Below are 19,030 nucleotides of genomic sequence, written 5' to 3'. Positions count from 1 at the left end.
AGGCTCTTTGCAGCAATGTTTTGTGGTAGGGCAAGGAGCAATGGGTACAAGTTAGAACCCAGGAGGTTCACCATGACACAAAGACACTTCTGTGCTGTAAGGAGCCCTGGAACAGGCAGCCCAGAGAGATTGTGGAGCCTCCTCTGGAGACTCAAAACCCGTCTGGATGTGCATGTGTGCAGCCTGCCCAAGGTGACCCTGCTTGGTAGGTGGGTTAGGCTCAATGATCTCTACAGGTCCCTTCCAACCCCTAATGTGCTGTGATTAGGAGAAATTTATTTGCAGCAAGAGTGGCCAGGAACTGGAACAGGCTGCCCAGAGAGGTTGTGGAGTCACTGTCCCTGGAGGTGTTCGAGGAGTGTGTGGCCATGGCGCTTGGGGAGATGCTTTAATGGCTGTGGTAGGGTTTGGGCTGAGAGTTGGACTCACTGAGCAGAGAGACCTTTTCCAACCCAATCGATTTTCTGGTTCTGTGCTTTCACAGTGACCAAAAACAGTTAGAGGAGAGAATAGAATCCCTGAAGAGGAACCATCACCTCGCCCTTGGCCGCCAGCGTGGGTTTGAGGAGGAGATCGTTCGCTTCAGAAAGGAACTCCGAGAGCCACAGTTCAGAGATGCAGAGGAGACCTACAGGGAGATGATGATTGTGATGAGAACGACAGAGCTGGCCAACAAAGACCTGGACCTGTACTACAAGGCTCTGGATAAGTAAGTATGGGCAGATGAGGTTCAGTTCAGTGGTTTAGGCTCTGTTGCTTTTGATAACCTTGATGCAAAAGCAGCTTTCCATGGCACAAGCCTGCAGGAATTTAGGAGTAGTAAACAGACTTACCTAATTGTTTGAGACCTGATTATTTGCTCAGGTGGGTAGCAGAGCCAGTGGCATCCTGGGCTGGCTGAGGAGCAGTGTGGGCAGCAGGACAAGGGAGGTTCTTCTGCCCCTGTACTCAGCACTGCTCAGACCACACCTTGAGTGCTATGTCCAGTTCTGGGCTCCTCAATTCAAGAGAGATGTTGAGGTGCTGGAAGGTGTCCAGAGAAGGGCAGCAAGGCTGGGGAGGGGCCTGGAGCACAGCCCTGTGAGGAGAGGCTGAGGGAGCTGGGGGGGTGCAGCCTGCAGCAGAGGAGGCTCAGGGCAGAGCTCATTGCTGCCTGCAGCTGCCTGCAGGGAGGCTGTAGCCAGGTGGGGTTGGGCTCTGCTGTCAGGCACCCAGCAACAGAACAAGGGGACACAGTCTCAAGTTGTGCCTCGAGGGAAGTCACAGGCTGGCTGTTGTTAGGAAGTTGTTGTCAGAGAGAGTGATTGGTATTGGAATGAGCTGCCCAGGGAGGTGGTGGAGTCTGTGTGCCTGGAGGTGTTGAAGCCAAGGCTGGCTGGGGCACTTAGTGTCATGGTCTGGTTGCTTGGCCAGGTCTGGGTGCTAGGTTGGGCTGGATGAGCTTGGAGCTCTCTTCCAACCTGTTTGATTCTGTGATTCCTCACTGAAATCAGGCATTTAAAGGTGTACATTGAGTAGATAAATGAAAATGTGCTAAAGATGGCACAGGACTGAGGTATATGATATCCATACAGAAAATACCTGGGTGATATTTGGAGTTTAGACAGGGGTAGGTGAGCTGAATGCATCTCTGGGAAGCTTTATCTAGACAGGGGTAGGTGAGCTGAATGCATCTCTGGGAAGCTTTATCTAGACAGGGGTAGGTGAGCTGAATGCATCTCTGGGAAGCTTTATCTAGACAGGGGTAGGTGAGCTGAATGCATCTCTGGGAAGCTTTATCTAGACAGGGGTAGGTGAGCTGAATGCATCTCTGGGAAGCTCTATCTAGACAGGGGTAGGTGAGCTGAATGCATCTCTGGGAAGCTTTATCTAGACAGGGGTAGGTGAGCTGAATGCATCTCTGGGAAGCTTTATCTAGACAGGGGTAGGTGAGCTGAATGCATCTCTGGGAAGCTTTATCTAGACAGGGGTAGGTGAGCTGAATGCATCTCTGGGAAGCTTTATCTAGACAGGGGTAGGTGAGCTGAATGTATCTCTGGGAAGCTTTATCTAGACAAGGGTAGGTGAGCTGAATGCATCTCTGGGAAGCTTTTGTAAGTGGGTCTCCCAAAACTGGTGATGATTTTAATTTCTTCCTGTGATTTTGATGGGTTCTGTTGTTGAGGGAGGTAGAGGGAAGAGCCCAGGTTAAGCAGTGGGTAAGTGGGGGGGGAAGAGCCCAGGTTAGGCAGTGGGTAAGTGGGGGAGGGAGGAGCCCAGGTTAGGCAGTGGGTAAGTGGGGGAGGGAGGAGCCCAGGTTAGGGGGTGGGTGAGTGGAGGGGGAAGAGCCCAGGTTAGGCAGTGGGTAAGTGGGGGAGGGAGGAGCCCAGGTTAGGGGGTGGGTGAGTGGAGGGGGAAGAGCCCAGGTTAGGCAGTGGGTAAGTGGGGGAGGGAGGAGCCCAGGTTAGGGGGTGGGTGAGTGAGGGAGGGAAGAGCCCAGGTTAGGTGTTCAGTTTTAGGCTCTCCAGTTGAAGAGGGACAGGGATCTGCTGGAGAGGGTCCAGTGGAGGGCTGGGAGGATGATGAGGGGACTGGAGGGCATGGCTTATGAGGAGAGGCTGAGGGACCTGGGGCTGCTTAGCCTGGGGAAGACTGAGAGGGGATCTGATAAATGTTTCTAAGTATCTGAGGGCTGCCAGGAGCGGGGGACAGGCTCTGCTCACTGCTCCCTGGGACAGGACAAGGAGCAATGGGTGGAAGCTGCAGCACAGGAGGTTCTGCCTCAGCACAAGGGGGAACTTCTTGACTGGAAGGGTCCCAGAGCACTGGAACAGGCTGCCCAGGGAGAGAGGTTTTAGAGTCTCCTCCTCTGGAGCCTTTCCAGGCCTGCCTGGATGTGTTCCTCTGTGTTAGATAGGATTGTCCTGCTCTGGCAAGGGACCCTTGATGATCTCCTTGGGTCCCTTCCAACCCCTAACATCCTGTGAGCCTGTGGAACCCTGCTTTAAGCAGTTTCAATGCTCCAATCAATCGAGACACACCACCAGGATTGTCAGCTGAGCCCAGACGTGTTCTGCGACGCTCTCGAGTGCTTGGGTTGAGTTCTTCCCTTTCAGCTTCAGTGGAAATGCTCTCCAAGAATTTCCCTCTTCAAATTCAGAACCTTTTTCTTTTTGGTGTGTGTCTTCCTTTTTGTGTGTGTGCTATCAGCTGTTTCTATTTAAGGCAAAGCAGGAAATCAGCCTTATCATTTCAAGAAAAGGGAGATAAGCATCACTTATTGGTAATCGTTTGGAGAATCAGCGAGACGAAACGGCAACTCTAATGGCCAGAGGTTGAGAGGCTCTAGCTCTAGCTGGGAAAGCCACCAGCTGGGCTTTTCTCTGCTATCAGGTCATCTTTTATTGGCTTAAGATGTGTCACAGACCTCACAGAGCTTTACAGGTTGGAAGGGACCTCCAGAGATCATCCAGTCCAAGCTCACTGCCAAGGCAGCATCGCCCAGGGTAGCTCGCACAGGAATGCGTCCAGGCAGGTTTGAAAGTCTCCAGAGAAGGAGACTCCACAACCTCTCTGGGCAGCCTGCTCCAGGGCTCTGTCACCCTCACTGGACAGAAGTTTCTCCTCCTGCTGAGCTGAAGCCTTCTCTGTTCCAGTTTGTAGCTGTTGCTCCTTGGCTGATTGCTGCTGCCTGCTGGAAAGAGCTTGGCCCCAGCCACTGACTCCCCCCCTCAAGTATTTCACAGCATCAGCCAGGTTGGAAGAGACCTCCAAGCTCATCCAGTCCAACCTAGCACCCAACCCCATCCAATCAACCAGACCATTTGTGCACATTGATCAAATCTCCTCTCAGCTTTCTCTTCTCCAGACCAAACAGCCCCAGGGCTCTCAGTCTCTCTCCACAGGGGACATGCTCAAGTCACAGGCTCACAGGATGTTAGGAGTCGGAAGGGACCTGAGGAGATCATCCAGTCCAACCCCCCTGCCAAAGCAGGACACTCTTCCTTGTGTACCTCTGCTGGACTCTCTCCAACAGGTCTCTGTCTCTCTTGAACTGGGGAGCTCCAAACTGGACACAGTATTCCAGTGTGGTCTCAGCAGGGCAGAGTAGAGGGGGAGAAGAATCTCCCTAGCCCTGCTGGCCTCACTTTTCCTGATGCCCCCCAGGCTGCCATTGGCTCTCTTGGCCACAAGGGCACATTGCTGGCCCCTGCAGAACTTGCTGTCCAGCAGCTCCCCAAGGTCTTTCTCCACGGAGCTGCTTCCCACCAGGGCAGCCCCAACCTGTACTGGTGCCTGCTGACGAGTGTATTATTGGCTTTCAGTCAACACTTACCCAGGGGAGGCTGTGGATGCTCCCTCCCTGAAGATGTTCTAGACCAGGTTGGATGAAGCCTTGAGCAACCTGGGCTGGTGAGAGGTGTCCCTGCCCATGGCAGGGGGGTTAACTAGATGACATTTATGCTCCCTTCCAACCCAAAGCGTTCTATGGATGTCTTTTCTTTGGATTTAAATCCTATTGGAGTTGATACTTCAGTTTCCCCCAGAACAGGATCACAGGATGTTAGGGTTTGGAGGGGACCCAAAGTGATCAACAGGTGGGAGCAATTCCTGTAAGAGGGCAGGTAGGTTAAGAGCAGCTACAAGTCCCCTTCAGAGGTGTGGGTTGGGTGGTGATAAATGTTACTGTCAGTGCAGAATTCCCTGAGGAACCTCCACAGCCCTATCCTCCTGAGACCCAGGTCTCTGCTCTGTTGGGACATTGTGCCAGCAAGTAAAGCTGCTGTTGATGTGGAAAGCCTGACACCAGGTGCAGTCTGCACTTGCAGCCTAGAGGGCCTGGCCTACAGCAGGAGCATGGTTGGCAGATGGAGAGAGGGGATCCTGCTCTGCTCTGCTGAGACCTCACCTGCACTGCTGTGTCCAGCTCTGGCAGCCCAACACAACAGTGACATGGATAGGCTGCAGCAGGCCCAGAGGAGGCCACCAAGATGATCAAAGGGCTGGAGCACCTCTGCTGTGGAGACCTGGGGCTGTTCAGCCTGGAGAAGAGAAGGCTCCAGGGAAACCTTAGAGCTGCATTTCAGTTTCTGAAGGGGACCTACAGGAAGGCTTGGGAGGGACTGTTCAGAAAGGCCTGTGGGGGTATGATGAGGAGCAATGGTTTGAAAGTGGAGCAGGGGAGACTTAGGTTGTGCATCAGAAGGAAGTTCTGCACAGTGAGGGTGGTGAGACACTGGAACGGGTTGCACAGGGATGTGGTTGAGGCTCTGTCCCTGGAGACATTCAGGCTCAGACTCAGTGTGGCCCTGGGCAGCCTGCTCTAGTTGGAGGTGTCCCTGCTGCCTGCAGGGGGGCTGGACAAAAGATGACCTCTGAGAGTCCCTTCCAACCCACTGCAATCTGTGTAGGAAGTTGTAGGCTAAATAGAGTTAATTTTGCCTTTTCCATGCTTTCCAAGGGTAAGCTTTCCTCAGGCAGGGGAACTGCATGAGCTAGTTGGAGGTGGCCCTGCTGACTACAGGAGGGCTGGACAAGATGACTTTGGAGGTTAAACAAGCAACAAGAAGGGTCCCTTCCACCCCAGTGCAGTCTGTGAATTCACCTTCTTAGTGTCAGTCTGAAGGCAGACCTCACAGAAATGATGAATCTCTTCAAGTCAAGGAAGCCTGCTCTCTGTTGTGTGGCTGACTGCAGAGCTTTCTGCCTTCACTCTCAAACTTCTTGAGACTTCCTGAGCCCTTTGTGAGAACAGAATCATTTGTGCAGGAGGGTGCCTCAGGTGCATTTTGATGGGAGGAGAACCTCATGTTAGTTATACTTCTAGTAGAAGTATTTAAAGGAATGGAAAGGGAACTGATGCCCTTCTCAAAGCTCTTCCAGACCAGCTTGGATGAGGCTTTGAGCAATCAAGTCACTTTAGTTGAGAAGTGTCCCAGCCTTTGGCAGGGAGGTTGGAGTGGATGATCTGTGAGGTCCCTTCCAGCCTAAAGCCATGGTGAGAGGCCTGGAGCACAGCCCTGTGAGGAGAGGCTGAGGGAGCTGGGAGTGTGCAGCCTGCAGAGGAGGCTCAGGGCAGAGCTCATTGCTGTCTGCAGCTACCTGAAGGGAGGCTGTAGCCAGGTGGGGTTGGGCTCTGCTGCCAGGCACCCAGCAACAGAACAAGGGGACACAGTCTCAAGCTGTGCCAGGGCAGGTCTAGGCTGGCTGTTAGGAGGAAGTTGTTGTCAGAGAGAGTGATTGGCATTGGAATGGGCTGCCCAGGAAGGTGGTGGAGTGGCTGTGCCTGGAGGTGTTGAAGCCAAGGCTGGCTGGGGCACTTAGTGCCATGGTCTGGTTGACTGGATAGGGTTGGGTGCTAGGTTGGGCTGGATGAGCTTGGAGCTCTCTTCCACCCTGGCTGATTCTGTGATTCATTCTAGGGCTCTGTGACTGCAGCATTTACACTTAGAAGAGTTCTCATGGCTTTGGTTTTCCCTGCAGGGCAATAATGACATTTCACAGCATGAAGATGGAAGAGATCAACAAAATAATCCGAGACCTCTGGCGGAGCACCTACAGAGGACAAGGTGTGGTGGTGTGGGGAGGGTTGGCCCATGTGTCTGCACTGGTGCTGAGCACAGCATGCAGACCAGTGTTCAAAGTGCTGGCAGGCCAGGAGCTGGCAACAGTTGGTTGCATTCTGAAGGCTGCATCTGTTAGTCAGGACTGTACAAACTCCTTTGTTACATGTGGTGTGGTTTGGACATCAGGAGGGAGCTCTGCACGATGAGGGTGGTGGTGAGACACTGGAACAGGCTGCCCAGGGATGGGGTTGAGGCTCTATTCCTGGAGACATTCAACATCAGACTCGATGTGGCCCGGGGCAGTCTGCTCCAGTTGGAGGTGTCCCTGCTGCCTGCAGGGGGGTGGGCAAAAGAATGACCTTTGAGGGTCCCTTCTAACCCAGCACAATCTGTGTAGGAAGTTGTGGGATAAATAGAGTTAATTTTGCCTTTTCCATGCTTTCCAAGGGTGAGGTTTCCTCAAGACAGGGGAACTGCATGAGCTAGTTGGAGGTGTCCCTGCTGCCTGCAAGGGGGTTGGACAGAAGATGACCTCTGAGGGTCCCTTCTAACCCAGCACAATTTGTGTAGGAAGTTGTGGGATAGATAGAGATAATTTTGCCTCTTCCATGCTTTCCAAGGGTGAGGTATCCTCAAGACAGGGGAACTGCATGAGCTAGTTGGAGGTGTCCCTGCTGCCTGCAAGAGGGTTAGACGAAAGATGACCTCTGAGGGTCCCTCTAACCCAGCACAATTTGTGTAGGAAGTTGTGGGATAGATAGAGATAATTTTGCCTTTTCCATGCTTTCCAAGGGTGAGGTATCCTCAAGACAGGGGAATTGCATGAGCTAGTTGGAGGTGTCCCTGCTGCCTGCAAGGGGGTTGGACAGAAGATGACCTCTGAGGGTCCCTTCTAACCCAGCACAATTTGTGTAGGAAGTTGTGGGATAGATAGAGATAATTTTGCCTTTTCCATGCTTTCCAAGGGTGAGGTATCCTCAAGACAGGGGAATTGCATGAGCTAATTGGAGATGTCCCTGCTGCCTGCAGGGAGGTTAGACAAAAGGTGATCTCTGAGGGTCCCTTCTTACTCAGCATAATCTGTGTAGGAAGCTGTAGGCTAAATAGAGCTAATTTTCCCTTTTCCATGCTTTCCAGAGGTAAGGTTTCCTCAAGACAGAGGAACTGCCTGGGTTTATTAAGCAAGGTGTGGCTATTAGTGGGACTTCTGAACAGAATCTGTGTGGTTACTGCACATTGCACCTCTCTCAACTCCTTGGAGGTGTTCAAAACCAGGATGGACAATGCCTTGACCAACCTGATCTAGTGAGAGGTGCCCCTGCCCATGGCTGGGGGTTGGAACTAGGTGATCTGGAAGGTTCCTTCCAACTCAAAGCACTCTGTGGTTCTGTGATTCAATGATAAAGACTTTTGATAACTCAACAGGTTTTTCCTTCCCATTTGCAGATATTGAGTATGTAGAGATCCGTTCTGATGCAGATGAGAACGTCTCAGCCTCTGATAAAAGAAGGAGCTACAACTACAGAGTAGTGATGGTGAAGGGGGACACAGCCCTGGATATGAGAGGAAGGTGCAGTGCTGGGCAGAAGGTAACAGCATTCCAGTTTTGGTAGGCAAGGTTCTGAAAACTGAGGTGAATGTAGAAGAGAGAAGTGTTGGAAAGAGACCCTGGCTCCATCCTCTTTGGCCCAGCCCTTGCTGTCTCTGGATCTTGCTGGCAGTGTGTGATTCTGAACATCTGAACCCTGTTTGGCTGTCCTGGCACTTTATTGGCACCAAGTGGCCCTGATAACCACACTTGCCTTGGCAGTGCCACCAGTCAGAGGTTCATTACCTGACAGACAGTTTGTCACAGTTAACCACAGCACTTTCACACCTTGGGGCTTGAGAATTGTTGTTTCCACCTCTCTGTTATGTTATGACACAGCAGCTAAAACACTCTTCAGCCAGAGAAAAGAAGCAGGCTTCCTCTACCTCCAAAATCATCATCTCTGCTTTTGGTTTGGTTTTTCTGAAGTGTGGAAAAAGAAGAGTTTGGGTGGGAAGGGACCTTCAAAGGTCATCCAGTGCAATCCCCCTGCAGTCAGCAGGCACACCTGCAACTAGAGCAGGCTGCTCAGCACCAAACAACCTGACCTAGAATGGCTCCAGGGATTGGGCTTCTCCCACTTCTTTGGGCAACGTGGGCCAGAGTCTCACCATCCTCACTGTTAAGGTTTTAAAGCAGAGTACAGAGAGTGGAGAAGAACACCAATGCAGCCAGGGCTGCACTTCTTCCCTGGTGGAGCTCATTCTGCCCACTCTTTGTGCCTGCAACACTGGACCTGGTAAAGCTCTCCCTGCCACCTGAGGAGTGCTCTGCAGGGTGACAGTGGCAACCAGACCTGAGGACACTGCAGTGGTGTGAGGGATGTATGTTCTCCTTCTGCTTCTGCAGTGGGAGCTGGAGCTTTCTGGCTGCCCCTCCTCTTCAGTATCTGAGTGGGCTACCATGGCAGCAGATTTAGATCTCTGATGTTGAAGAAGAGTCAGCATTACCTTTGCCTGCTCCGTAGGATCACAGAATCTTTTTGGTTGGAAAAACCTTTAAGCTTATCCAGTCCAACCACTCTCTAACTCCACCAAGGCTGGTGCTAAACCGTGGTCCTCAGCACCACATCTCTGCCTCTTTGAAACCACCTCCAGAGCTGAGGATTCAACCACATCCCAGGAGAGCCTGTTCCAGTATTTGAGAACCCTTTCAGTGAACGAGTTTCTTCTAATGTCCAACTTAAAGTTCCCCTAGTGCCAATTGAGGCTGTTTCCTCTTATCCTATTGCTCATTCCTCAGGAGAAGAGACCAAACCCCCACCTCACCCCAGCCTCCTTTCAGTGAATTGCAGAGAGCAGCAAGATCTCTCCACAGCCTCCTCTTCTCCAGGTTGTACACCCCCAGGTCCCTCCCAAGACCTGTTCTCCTGCCTGAGAAAATGACTATTGACTTGTTGCTTAAATATGGCAAATTCTGTCAGCTCAGTGCCTGTGTGCTTGGGTTTGAAGATTCCATGCCAGGCTGGGGTGGGGGGAATCCAGATCTTCTCATCAACAAACATGTCCTCTCCTGAAGTAGCCTAGGATGTCAGGTTGGAGTCATATGTAAATGAGAGTGAAACTCCTTCACAGTTTCTTAGCTCCTGTTCTGAGAAGTCTTTTTTGATCATGAGCTGTGATCACTGGAAAGTATTTTTGGCAGCAGAGTTTCCATCGAGCCTTCTGGAGTTTTGAGTGCTTCAGGAGATTGAATGTTCCTCTCATGGGGCATCTCAGCACAGAGCTGGGCTGGCAGGAGGTGGTCAGTCCTGCTGCCTGCAGCGTTGGTGAGTGCTCAGGGGGTCACTCACTCAGTCTCAGTGGAAGGGGTACAAACTGACACCATCCCTGTCACAGCTTCAGCAGAGCTGAGGGGTGAGGAAGATGGCAGCGCTGTAGCATCTTCACCTCGGAGCAGAATCCTTACCTCAGCACCTCCTGAGTGGTGAGGATTTGACCTCTCTGCTGGTTTTCCAGCAGCACTTTGTGGAATGGATCCTTCAGTTCAAAGTGTCATAGAAACAGAGGATTGTTTGGGGTGGAGAAGACCTCTAAGATCAAGTCCAACCATTCACCCAGCACCACCTCAGCCACTAAGCCATGTCCCCAGATGCCGTGGCCACACATTTCTTGAACACCTCCAGGGATGGAGACTCCACCACTTCCCTGGGCAGTCTGTTGCAATTTCCAGCCAAGAAATTGTTCCTAATCTCCAGTCTAACCCTCCCCTGGCACAGTGTCAGTCCATTTCCTCTTGCTCTATCACCTGATACTAGGGAGGAGAGACCATCCCCCAGCTCACTCCAACCTCCCTTTAGGTAGTTGTAGAGAGAAAGGCATAGTTGGGTGCATGGCAGCTTTACTGGGAGACACTAATACTAGGTTGCCTTCAGAGCACTGCCCTGGGCAGCCTCTTTCAAGGCTCAACCACGCTCTCAGTGCAGGAATTGTTCCTCATACCCAACCTGAACCTCCTCTGGTGCAGTTTCTTCTCATCCTGCAACTTGTTCCTTGGGAGAAGAGACCAACTCCCTCCTCACCCCAACCTCCTTTCAGGCAGTTGCAGAGAGCAATGAGGTCTCCCCTCAGCCTCTCTTCTCCACAGTGCACAACCCCAGTTCCCTCAGCTGCTTCTCACCAGACCTCCTCTTTTAGTGTAGCTTTTCAGTGACCACTTAGTGAGCTCCTTGTGCTGCCAGCCTCAGTTACAGCATGAACACCAACACGTTACACCTAATGCCTCTGCCAGCACTTCAGAGAGAGAGCTTCTGGTGGTGCTTTTGTTTCCCTTAGGTGCTTGCTTCTCTTATTATTCGCCTGGCTCTGGCAGAGACCTTCTGTCTCAACTGTGGCATATTGGCACTGGATGAACCTACCACCAACCTGGATCGAGAGAACATCGAGTCCCTTGCACATGCCCTGGTGGAGTAAGTGACCTCTCCTGGGGAAGCTTTTCAGGTGTTAGTTGTAGTCAGCAGAAGTGAATTCTGGGTGAAGCTGGCATTTACCTTTGTTGGCATCTGAAAATCTACTTGCAGGGTGGGGGCTTTAGAGTGTTTATCTTGGAAGAGAGGAAAAATTGTCTCCTAAGTAACGTGGGATGGTGTTTTGCAGCATGGGTAAGAAGAGTTGGTCATCTGCCTTAGAGTGCTGGACAGTTCATGGTTGTTCACTGTCATTCTTCTCCAAGCCCTCAGCCTTTGCTCCCCACAGAGCTGTTCCAGGCCCCTCAGCAGCTCTGTGTCCTCCAGTGGGCTCTCTCCAGCATTCCCTGTCTCTCTTGATCTGGGCAGCCCAAAACTGGACAAAATACTCCATCTGTGGCATCACTAGGGCAGAGAATAGGGAGAGGGGAACTTCCCTCAGCCTCTGGAGAGCAACCAGTCCAACCCCCTTGCTAAAGCAGGACACCCACTGCAGCTTGCCCAGCAGCACTGGGGGGGTTTGGAAGCTCTCAAGAAAAGAAGACTCCACAAGCTCTCTGGGCAGCCTGCTCCAAGTCTCCAGCACCCTCACACCAAACAAGTCTCTCCTCCTGTTCAGATGGAGCCTCCTGGCTTCCAGTTTGTGCCTGTTGCCCCTTGTCCTGTCCTTGGGCACCACAGACAAGAGCCTGGCCCCACCCTCTTGCCCCCCACCCTCTATCTCCTGCTGAGCATTGCTCAGATGCTCTCTGGGGCTGCTCTTCTGCAGGCTCTCAGCCCCAGGGCTCTCAGCCTTTGCTCCTCCCAGAGCCACTCCAGGCCCCTCAGCATCTTTGTGTCCTCCGCTGTTCTCTGTGCAGCAGCAGTTCCCTGTCTCTTCCCACCTGCCTAGCTGAGTACTTCAGCTCTTTAGTAACCACTTGGCCCTCCTCAGTAGCTGAGGGGCCTGGTGCTGTGCAGGCAGCAGCTGCAGCCCAGCAGGCTGTGGTGCCTCTGCACACAGCACTGAGCAGGCTCTCTCTCTTTGCAGGATCATCAAAAGCCGCTCGCAGCAGCGTAACTTCCAGCTGCTGGTGATCACCCACGACGAAGACTTTGTTGAGCTTCTGGGTCGTTCTGAGTATGTGGAAACCTTCTACAGGATCAAGAAGAACCTTGACCAGTGCTCTGAGATCATGAGGTGCAGTGTCAGCTCCCTGGGCTCCTATGTGCATTAGAGTTTTGAGTAATTGGGGACTGCAGACTCCCTCGGCAGGGCTGAGATGAAGGCATCTGAAAATGCACTTCTGTAACCACTTGAGCTACTCTGAAACTGCCCAACTCTTAAACTTCCTCTCTCTGCCTCTGCCTGGGTTTGAAGAGTGGCAGTGGTGGTGGAAGGGTTTAAAGGAATGCCTCTCAGGTCACTTTTGGATGTGTTTTGCCCTGTAAACGTGAAAATAAAGTTGTGCTGTTCTTTGTCGTGGGAGTTCAGGCTTTGGGTTCTCTGGGGCAGGGTTTCATCTCCATCACCTCCTCAGGGCAAGCTGGGGAGGGCTTTGTGTTGCCCAAGGTGTGTTTCATAGAATCATTGAGGCTGGAAAAGACCTCTGAGATCATCAAGCCCAGCCTATGACCTAACACCAGAGGGCAGCTAGACCATGCCACCAAGTCCCATGGCCACTCTTAAAGACCTCCAGGGATGGTGACTCCTTCACCTCCCTGGGCAGCCCATCCCAGTGCCTCTTTCCCCTTGCTGTGAGGGGAATTTCTACTATCCAACCTAACCATTCCCTGGCACAGCCTCAGGCCATGTCCACTTGTCCTGTCATGAGTTGCCTGAGAGCAGAGCCTGAGTCCTACCTGACTACAGCTGCCTTTTAGGTACTTGTAGAGTGAGAAGGTCTCCTCCAGGCTGAACCCCCCCAGCTCCCTCAGTCTCTCCTCATCAGCCTTTCCCTCTGGTCTCCTCCCCAGTCTCATTGCTCTCCTCTGGACCCCCTCCAGCACCTCCCTGTCCTTGCAGTGGGGGGCCCAGAACTGCACCCAGTGCATGAGTTGCCAGTGCCAGTATCTGGCAGAAAGGCATCCCTAGTGCTGCTGGCCACATTACTCCTGCTGCAGGCCAAAGTGCCATTGCCCTTCCATGCCAGCTGGGCACACTGCTGACTCATGCCCAGCTGCTGTCACCCAGCACTGCCAGGCCCCTCTCTACCAGGCTGCTCTCCTGTCCCTCATCTCTCAGTCTGTAGCTGCATGGAGTTACTGTGGCCAAAGTGTAGCAGCCTGCACTTGCTCCTGTGAATCAGCCCATTGACACAGCCTGGTGGCCAGGTCCCCCTGCAGCACCTTCCTACCCTCCAGGAGATCAAATCTCCCTTCCAACGTGGTGTCATCTGCACATTGCTGATGGTTTGTAGCAACCCAAGGGTCACAAGCTCCCAAGAGGCCTTTACTGCTCTGCAAGGTACCATTACTCTGGCTGTCCAAAGGCAGAACCCTCCTGAGGCCCAACAGCTTGCTTTAAGGGAAGCCCAGCCATGAGTGGGTGACAGGAGCATGTTTTAACCATGCCCCCTTTGCTTGCTGCCATTTACTGCTCTGCTGCTTCTGCCAGCTCACAGAATGATGGCAGATTCCAGTGCTCCAGCAGGTACCATTTAGCTCTGTGGAAGTGATGCAAAAATGCCCTAGAGAGTTGGTTTGTGTGGCTGCTGAGCTGCAGCTGCACCAGACTTCTTCCTGGGACTCTGGTCCATGGGGCAGGAGCACCCAGCAGAACACAGGCCCTGGACAGCCTGCTGCTGCTGGTTTTTGTAGCCCCCTTCAGATCCTGGAAGGCCACAAGAAGGTCACCTGGGAGCCTCCTCTGCTCCAGCCTGCACAGCCCCAACTCTTTCAGTCTGTGCTCACAGCAGAGCTGCTGCAGCCTCTCATCATCCTCCTGGCCCTGCTCTGGACACTCTCCAGCATCTCCACATCCCTCTTGTGCCAGGGGCTCCAGAACTGGCTGCAGCACTCCAGGTGGGGTCTGAGCACAGCAGAGCAGAGCAGTGCAGTGCAGAGCAGAGGGGGAGAATCACCTCCCTGGCCCTGCTGGCCACACTTCTGCTGCTGCAGCCCAGGCTCTGCTTGGCTTTCTGGGCTGCAGTCCACAAGCAGCAGCTGGGCTGAGAGCCCTTGCAGCCAGCAGGGCTTAGCTGAACCTTCTCAGTAGACAGTGACCAAGAGATGAGTTTCAGAGGCAGACTCTTGAAGCCAGCCCTGGGGAAGCCATGCTCAGCTCAGGAATCCCAGGTGATGTGCCTCTGGCAAGCAGGGAATCATCCCAGCAGCACTGCTCGCTGCCCTGCTCCTGCTTCGGTGGGCAGGAATCCATTTTCCCCCAGATTTGGAGGGACAAAGCAAGTGAGGACAGGGGCAGGAGCATGGACAGACCTGGCAGGAGCAGACAGGGCCTGGGACTGCTTAAGCACCACGGACAGAGGTAGCCCCAGGACCCGCTGGGCAGGGGGCGAGTGGAGCATGGCCCTGCTTGCCCAGGAGCTGTGGCTCCTTCCTGAGTGCTGCGCCCCTCACGTTGGATATCAGCACCACCAACAACCTGCTGCTTGTGGCAGGACGAGGGGCAAAGGCTCTGAGCTGGAAGAGGGCAGATTGAGAGCGGAGGTTAGGAAGGAATTCTTTCCAGTGAGGGTGGGCAGACACTGGAATAGGTTGCTCAGGGAGCTTGTGGTGTCTCCCTGTGGATGAGCATCGCCTTGAGCAGCCTGGTCTGGTGTGAGGTGTCCCAGCCCATGGCAGGAGGTGTGGAACCAGATGAACTTTGAGGTCCCTTTCAACCCAAGCCACTATGTGATGGTTTACACTGAAATCAAGTCCAGCAGCATCCTGTGTCTGCTTCGTCCTATAGCTGATGCTCTGCAGCACCCTACATAGCCAAAGAGAAGGGCAGCAAGGCTGGGGGGGGGCCTGGAGCACAGCCCTGTGAGGAGAGGCTGAGGGAGCTGGGGGGGTGCAGCCTGCAGCAGAGGAGGCTCAGGGCAGAGCTGATTGCAGCCTGCAGCTCCCTGAAGGAAGGCTGTAGTCAGGTGGGGTTGGGCTCTGCTGCCAGGCAGCCAGCAACAGAACAAGGGGACACAGCCTCAAGCTGTGCCAGGGGAGGTTGAGGCTGGATGTTAGGAGGAAGTTCCTGGCAGAGAGAGTGATTGGCATTGGAATGGGCTGCCCAGGGAGGTGGTGGAGTGGCTGTGGCTGGAGGTGTTGAAGCCAAGCCTGGGTGAGGCACTTAGTACCATGGTCTGGTTGATTGGGCAGGGCTGGGTGCTAGGTTGGGCTGGCTGAGCTCGGAGCTCTCTGCCAACCTGCTTGACTCTAGGACTTGGCAGTCGGTGCCTCAAGGGGGTGATGCCAGAAGCTGAGCCTTTGGGCTAAGGATTATTTCCACCTGAATTTCCTGAACCTGCAAGTCACCAGCGTGAGGCTGGCCCCAGTCAGTGGGAAACCACTCAGAGATAAGAGAGTGAAGTGAGACTTCCTAGCAGTGACGCCTTCGAGCGATCCCCTGCCGGGGCAGTGAACAGCAGCTGGGGAGGGCTGGGGCAGAGGAGGCAAAGGAAAATGCTGCTAACAGGCATTACGTTTGCACTTTTGAATGAGAAGCTTCACTGACTCTGCTGCAACTTCCTGAAGGGGAATTTTTCTCGAAGATCTAATCAACAGAAACAAAATGACTTTGAGTTTTCACATTTTCCTCTCCTACCTGTTTGTTTGAGCGTGCCACGTAGATGCCAGCTCATGAGCAGCTTGCACTGGCTCCAGAAGCAGTTCTCCAGCCTCTCTGAAGTCTCAGCTTCTGGGCTTTCACCCCCTTGAGATGTGCAATCCCTTTGGAAAGTAGTTTGGATCTGTTTTCCCCTAAGTCAGCTTTTCCCTCTTGCCCAGCTGCCAAGGTCATCCTTACACACACACACACATCCTCTTTGGGGGTTTAACTTGGGGCCTGGACTTGGAGCAGATATGGGATGTGTGGTGGGGAAAGAACTTCTCTTGTACCAAGTGGCAAGAAGCATGGAGTCACAGAATGGTTTGGGTTGAAGGGACCTTGAAGATACCATGTTCCAACCCCCTGCCATGAACACCTCCCACTAGACCACGCTGCTCAAGGTCACAGCCAACCTGACCTTCAGTGCCTCCAGGGAGAGGGCATCCATCACCTATTTGGGCAACCTGCTCCAGTCTTTCCCCATCCTCACTGGAAAGAATTCCCAGTCTACATCTGCCCTCCTCAAGCTCAGAGCCACTGCTCCTCATCCTGTCCCTACAGGCAGGGTACTGAAAGTCTCCCCAGCTCTCCTGTACCCCACTTTAGGCACTGGAAGGCTGCTCCAAGGGCTCCCTGGAGTCTTCTCTTCTTCAGGCTGAGCAGCCCCCAACAGAGGAGGCTCTCCAGCCCTCTGATCATCTTTGTGGCCTCCTCTGGACCCACTCCAGCATCTCCATGTCACAGGCTCACAGGATGTTAGGGGTTGGAAGGGACCCAAGGAGATCATCCAGTCCAACCCCTCTGCCAGAGCAGGACAATCCTATCTAACACAGATCACAGAGGGACACATCCAGACAGGCCTGGAAAGGCTCCAGAGAAGGAGACTCCACAGCCTCTCTGGGGAGCCTGTGCCAGTGCTCTGTGACCCTTCCAGTCAAGAAGTTCCCCCTTGTGTTGAGGCAGAACCTCTTTTGCTGCAACTTAAACCCATTGCTACTTGTCCTATCCCAGGGAGCAGTGAGCAGAGCCTGTCCCCCCCTCCTGGCAGCCCTCAGATACTTATAAACATTTATCAGATCCCCTCTCAGTCTTCCCCAGACTAAGCAGCCCCAGGTCCCTCAGCATCAGCATGGCATCAGCCATGCCCTCCTGTCCCCTCATCATCCTCATAACCCTGTGCTGGACTCTCTCCAGCAGATTCCTGTTCCTCTGCAACTGGGGAGCCTAAAACTGAACACAGTGCTCAAGATGAGGTCTCAGCAGGGCAGAGTAGAGGAGGAGGAGAAGAACCTCCCTTGATCTGCTGGACACTCTTCCTAACACTCCCCAGGATGGCATTGGCCTCCTTGGCCCCCAGGGCACATTGCTGTGCCATGGATGTTCTCCACCAGCACCCCCAGGTCCCTCTCCCCAGGGCTGCTCTCCAGCAGATCACCTCCCAGCCTGGACTGGTGCAGTTTATTGTTCCTACCCAGGTGCAGGACTCTGCATTTGTCCTTGCTGCACTTCATCTGGTTCCTCTGTGCCCAGCTCTGTGCCCAGGGCTCTCTGGGTGGCCTCACAGCCTGCAGCTGTCTCAGCCAAGCCTCCCAGCTTGGTGTCAGCAGCAAACCTGCTGAGCAGACTCTGTCTGTGCCCTCAGCAATGGCACTGATGAAGATGTTGACCAGGACTGGCCCCAGCACTGATCCCTGGAGGACACCACTGGTCACAGCTCTGGACCTGGCACCATTGCTCACCCCCCTCTGAACTCTATCTTGTAACCAGTTCCTAACCCACCTCACTGCCTGCTCTTCCATCCCACCCTTCCTCAGCTTGCTGACGAAAATGCCATGGCAGACAGTGCCAAAGGCCTTGCTAAGGTCAAGGTAGACTACATCCACTGCTCTCCCTGAATCTGCCCATTCAGTTATGGCATCATAGAATGCTCTCAGGTTAGTGAAGCATGACTGCCCCTTGGTAAATGCATGCTGACTACTCCTGATAACCTTCTTCTCTTCCAAGTGCCTTCCATGTCAGGGGTGGGCAGAACTGAATGCAGTGCTGCAGGTGGAGCCTCACAAGAGCAGAGCAGAGGGCCAGAATCACCTCCCCTGTCCTGCTGCTCACCCTTTGAACTGATCCACATCATGATTTGCTCTCATGCTTTGTGTTGCTTACTCCACGTACCCAGCAGCGTGGAGCAGAGGCTCCACAGCCCTGCCCTTTGGGACCAGGGAGGCAAAAATCAGTGCACTCATCTGAATTCAGTGCAGAAGAAACCTCTAAACACCTCTGTGATCTGCTGCTGGCTGGGGGCACCTCAGGGAGAGCAAGGACAGAACCAGGGCCCTACTGTGCCAGGCCATAGGGTTTTGCTGCCACCTCTCCTGCTGTACCCACAGGAAAGAGGGTGGCTGCAGATGAGTGCACTCAGCTACCCTCAGCACCTCCTCAAGGGGATCCCTGCTCTGCTGTGGCTTCCTGCCTCCACACAGGCCACCACGAGGAGCCACTGCCTCCTCCTGCCCCTCTGCTTAGCGCTGCTGAGAGTGCACCTCCAGTAGGGTGCCCAGATTTGGGCATCACTGTGCCAGGGCACTGAGCTGCTGGGGTGGGTATGGAGATGGGCAGCAGAGGTGGTGGAGGCTCTGGAGAGCAGGGCTGGTGAGGAGCAGCTGAGGGAACTGAGGGTGTTTTGTCTGGAGCAAAGGAGGCTGAGGGGAGACCTCATTGCTCTCTACAGCTCCTTAAAAGGAGGTTGGAGTGAAGCCTCTGTTGGCCTCTTCTCCCAAGTAACCAACAGGACAAGAGGAAATGGCCTCAGGATGCACCAGAGGAGGTTTAAGTTGGCTATTAGGGAAAAGTTCTTCACTGGAAGAGTGCTCAGGCATTGGAACAGGCTGTCCAGGGAGGTGGTGGAGCCACAGTCCCTGGAGGTGGATCCCTCTGGACTCTGGGACATGGTTTAGTAGCTATGGAAGTGTTGGGTAGAAGATTGAACTTGATGATCCTAGAGGTCTTTTCCAGCCTTACTGATTCTATGGTCCTGCCTAACCAGCTCAGGCTCAGCCTCCTCTCCAGCCATGTGCTACAGGTGCTGAGGTGAAGGTATCACAGTATCACAGTATCACCAAGGTTGGAAGAGACCTCACAGATCAAGTCCAACCCTTTACCACAGAGCTCAAGGCCAGACCATGGCACCAAGTGCCACGTCCAGTCCTGCCTTGAACAGCTCCAGGGATGGCGACTCCACCACCTCCCCAGGC

General features: G+C 53.6%; 1 protein-coding gene across 4 annotated transcripts in view; it reads left to right on the top strand.

Moving 5' to 3' along the window:
- Positions 1-12,499, top strand: part of RAD50 (RAD50 double strand break repair protein) — a 41,080-nt gene extending 28,581 nt beyond the window's left edge. For 3 of the 4 annotated variants that reach the window (XM_064161515.1, XM_064161514.1, XM_064161513.1), the window contains exons 22-26: positions 485-709; positions 6,463-6,548; positions 7,992-8,134; positions 10,908-11,041; positions 12,069-12,499. In XM_064161515.1, coding sequence (XP_064017585.1) covers positions 485-709; positions 6,463-6,548; positions 7,992-8,134; positions 10,908-11,041; positions 12,069-12,255 — 775 coding nt within the window. In that variant the 3' untranslated portion in view covers positions 12,256-12,499. The remainder of the gene's footprint in view (positions 1-484; positions 710-6,462; positions 6,549-7,991; positions 8,135-10,907; positions 11,042-12,068) is intronic. The other variant, XR_010306357.1, reaches the window with a different exon arrangement.
- The last annotated feature ends 6,531 nt before the right edge of the window (positions 12,500-19,030 follow it).

The sequence above is a fragment of the Pogoniulus pusillus genome, chromosome 22 (genome assembly GCF_015220805.1).
Source record: "Pogoniulus pusillus isolate bPogPus1 chromosome 22, bPogPus1.pri, whole genome shotgun sequence".
Classification (NCBI taxonomy): Eukaryota; Metazoa; Chordata; class Aves; order Piciformes; family Lybiidae; genus Pogoniulus; species Pogoniulus pusillus.
This window is presented reverse-complemented; position numbering and strand designations above follow the sequence as displayed.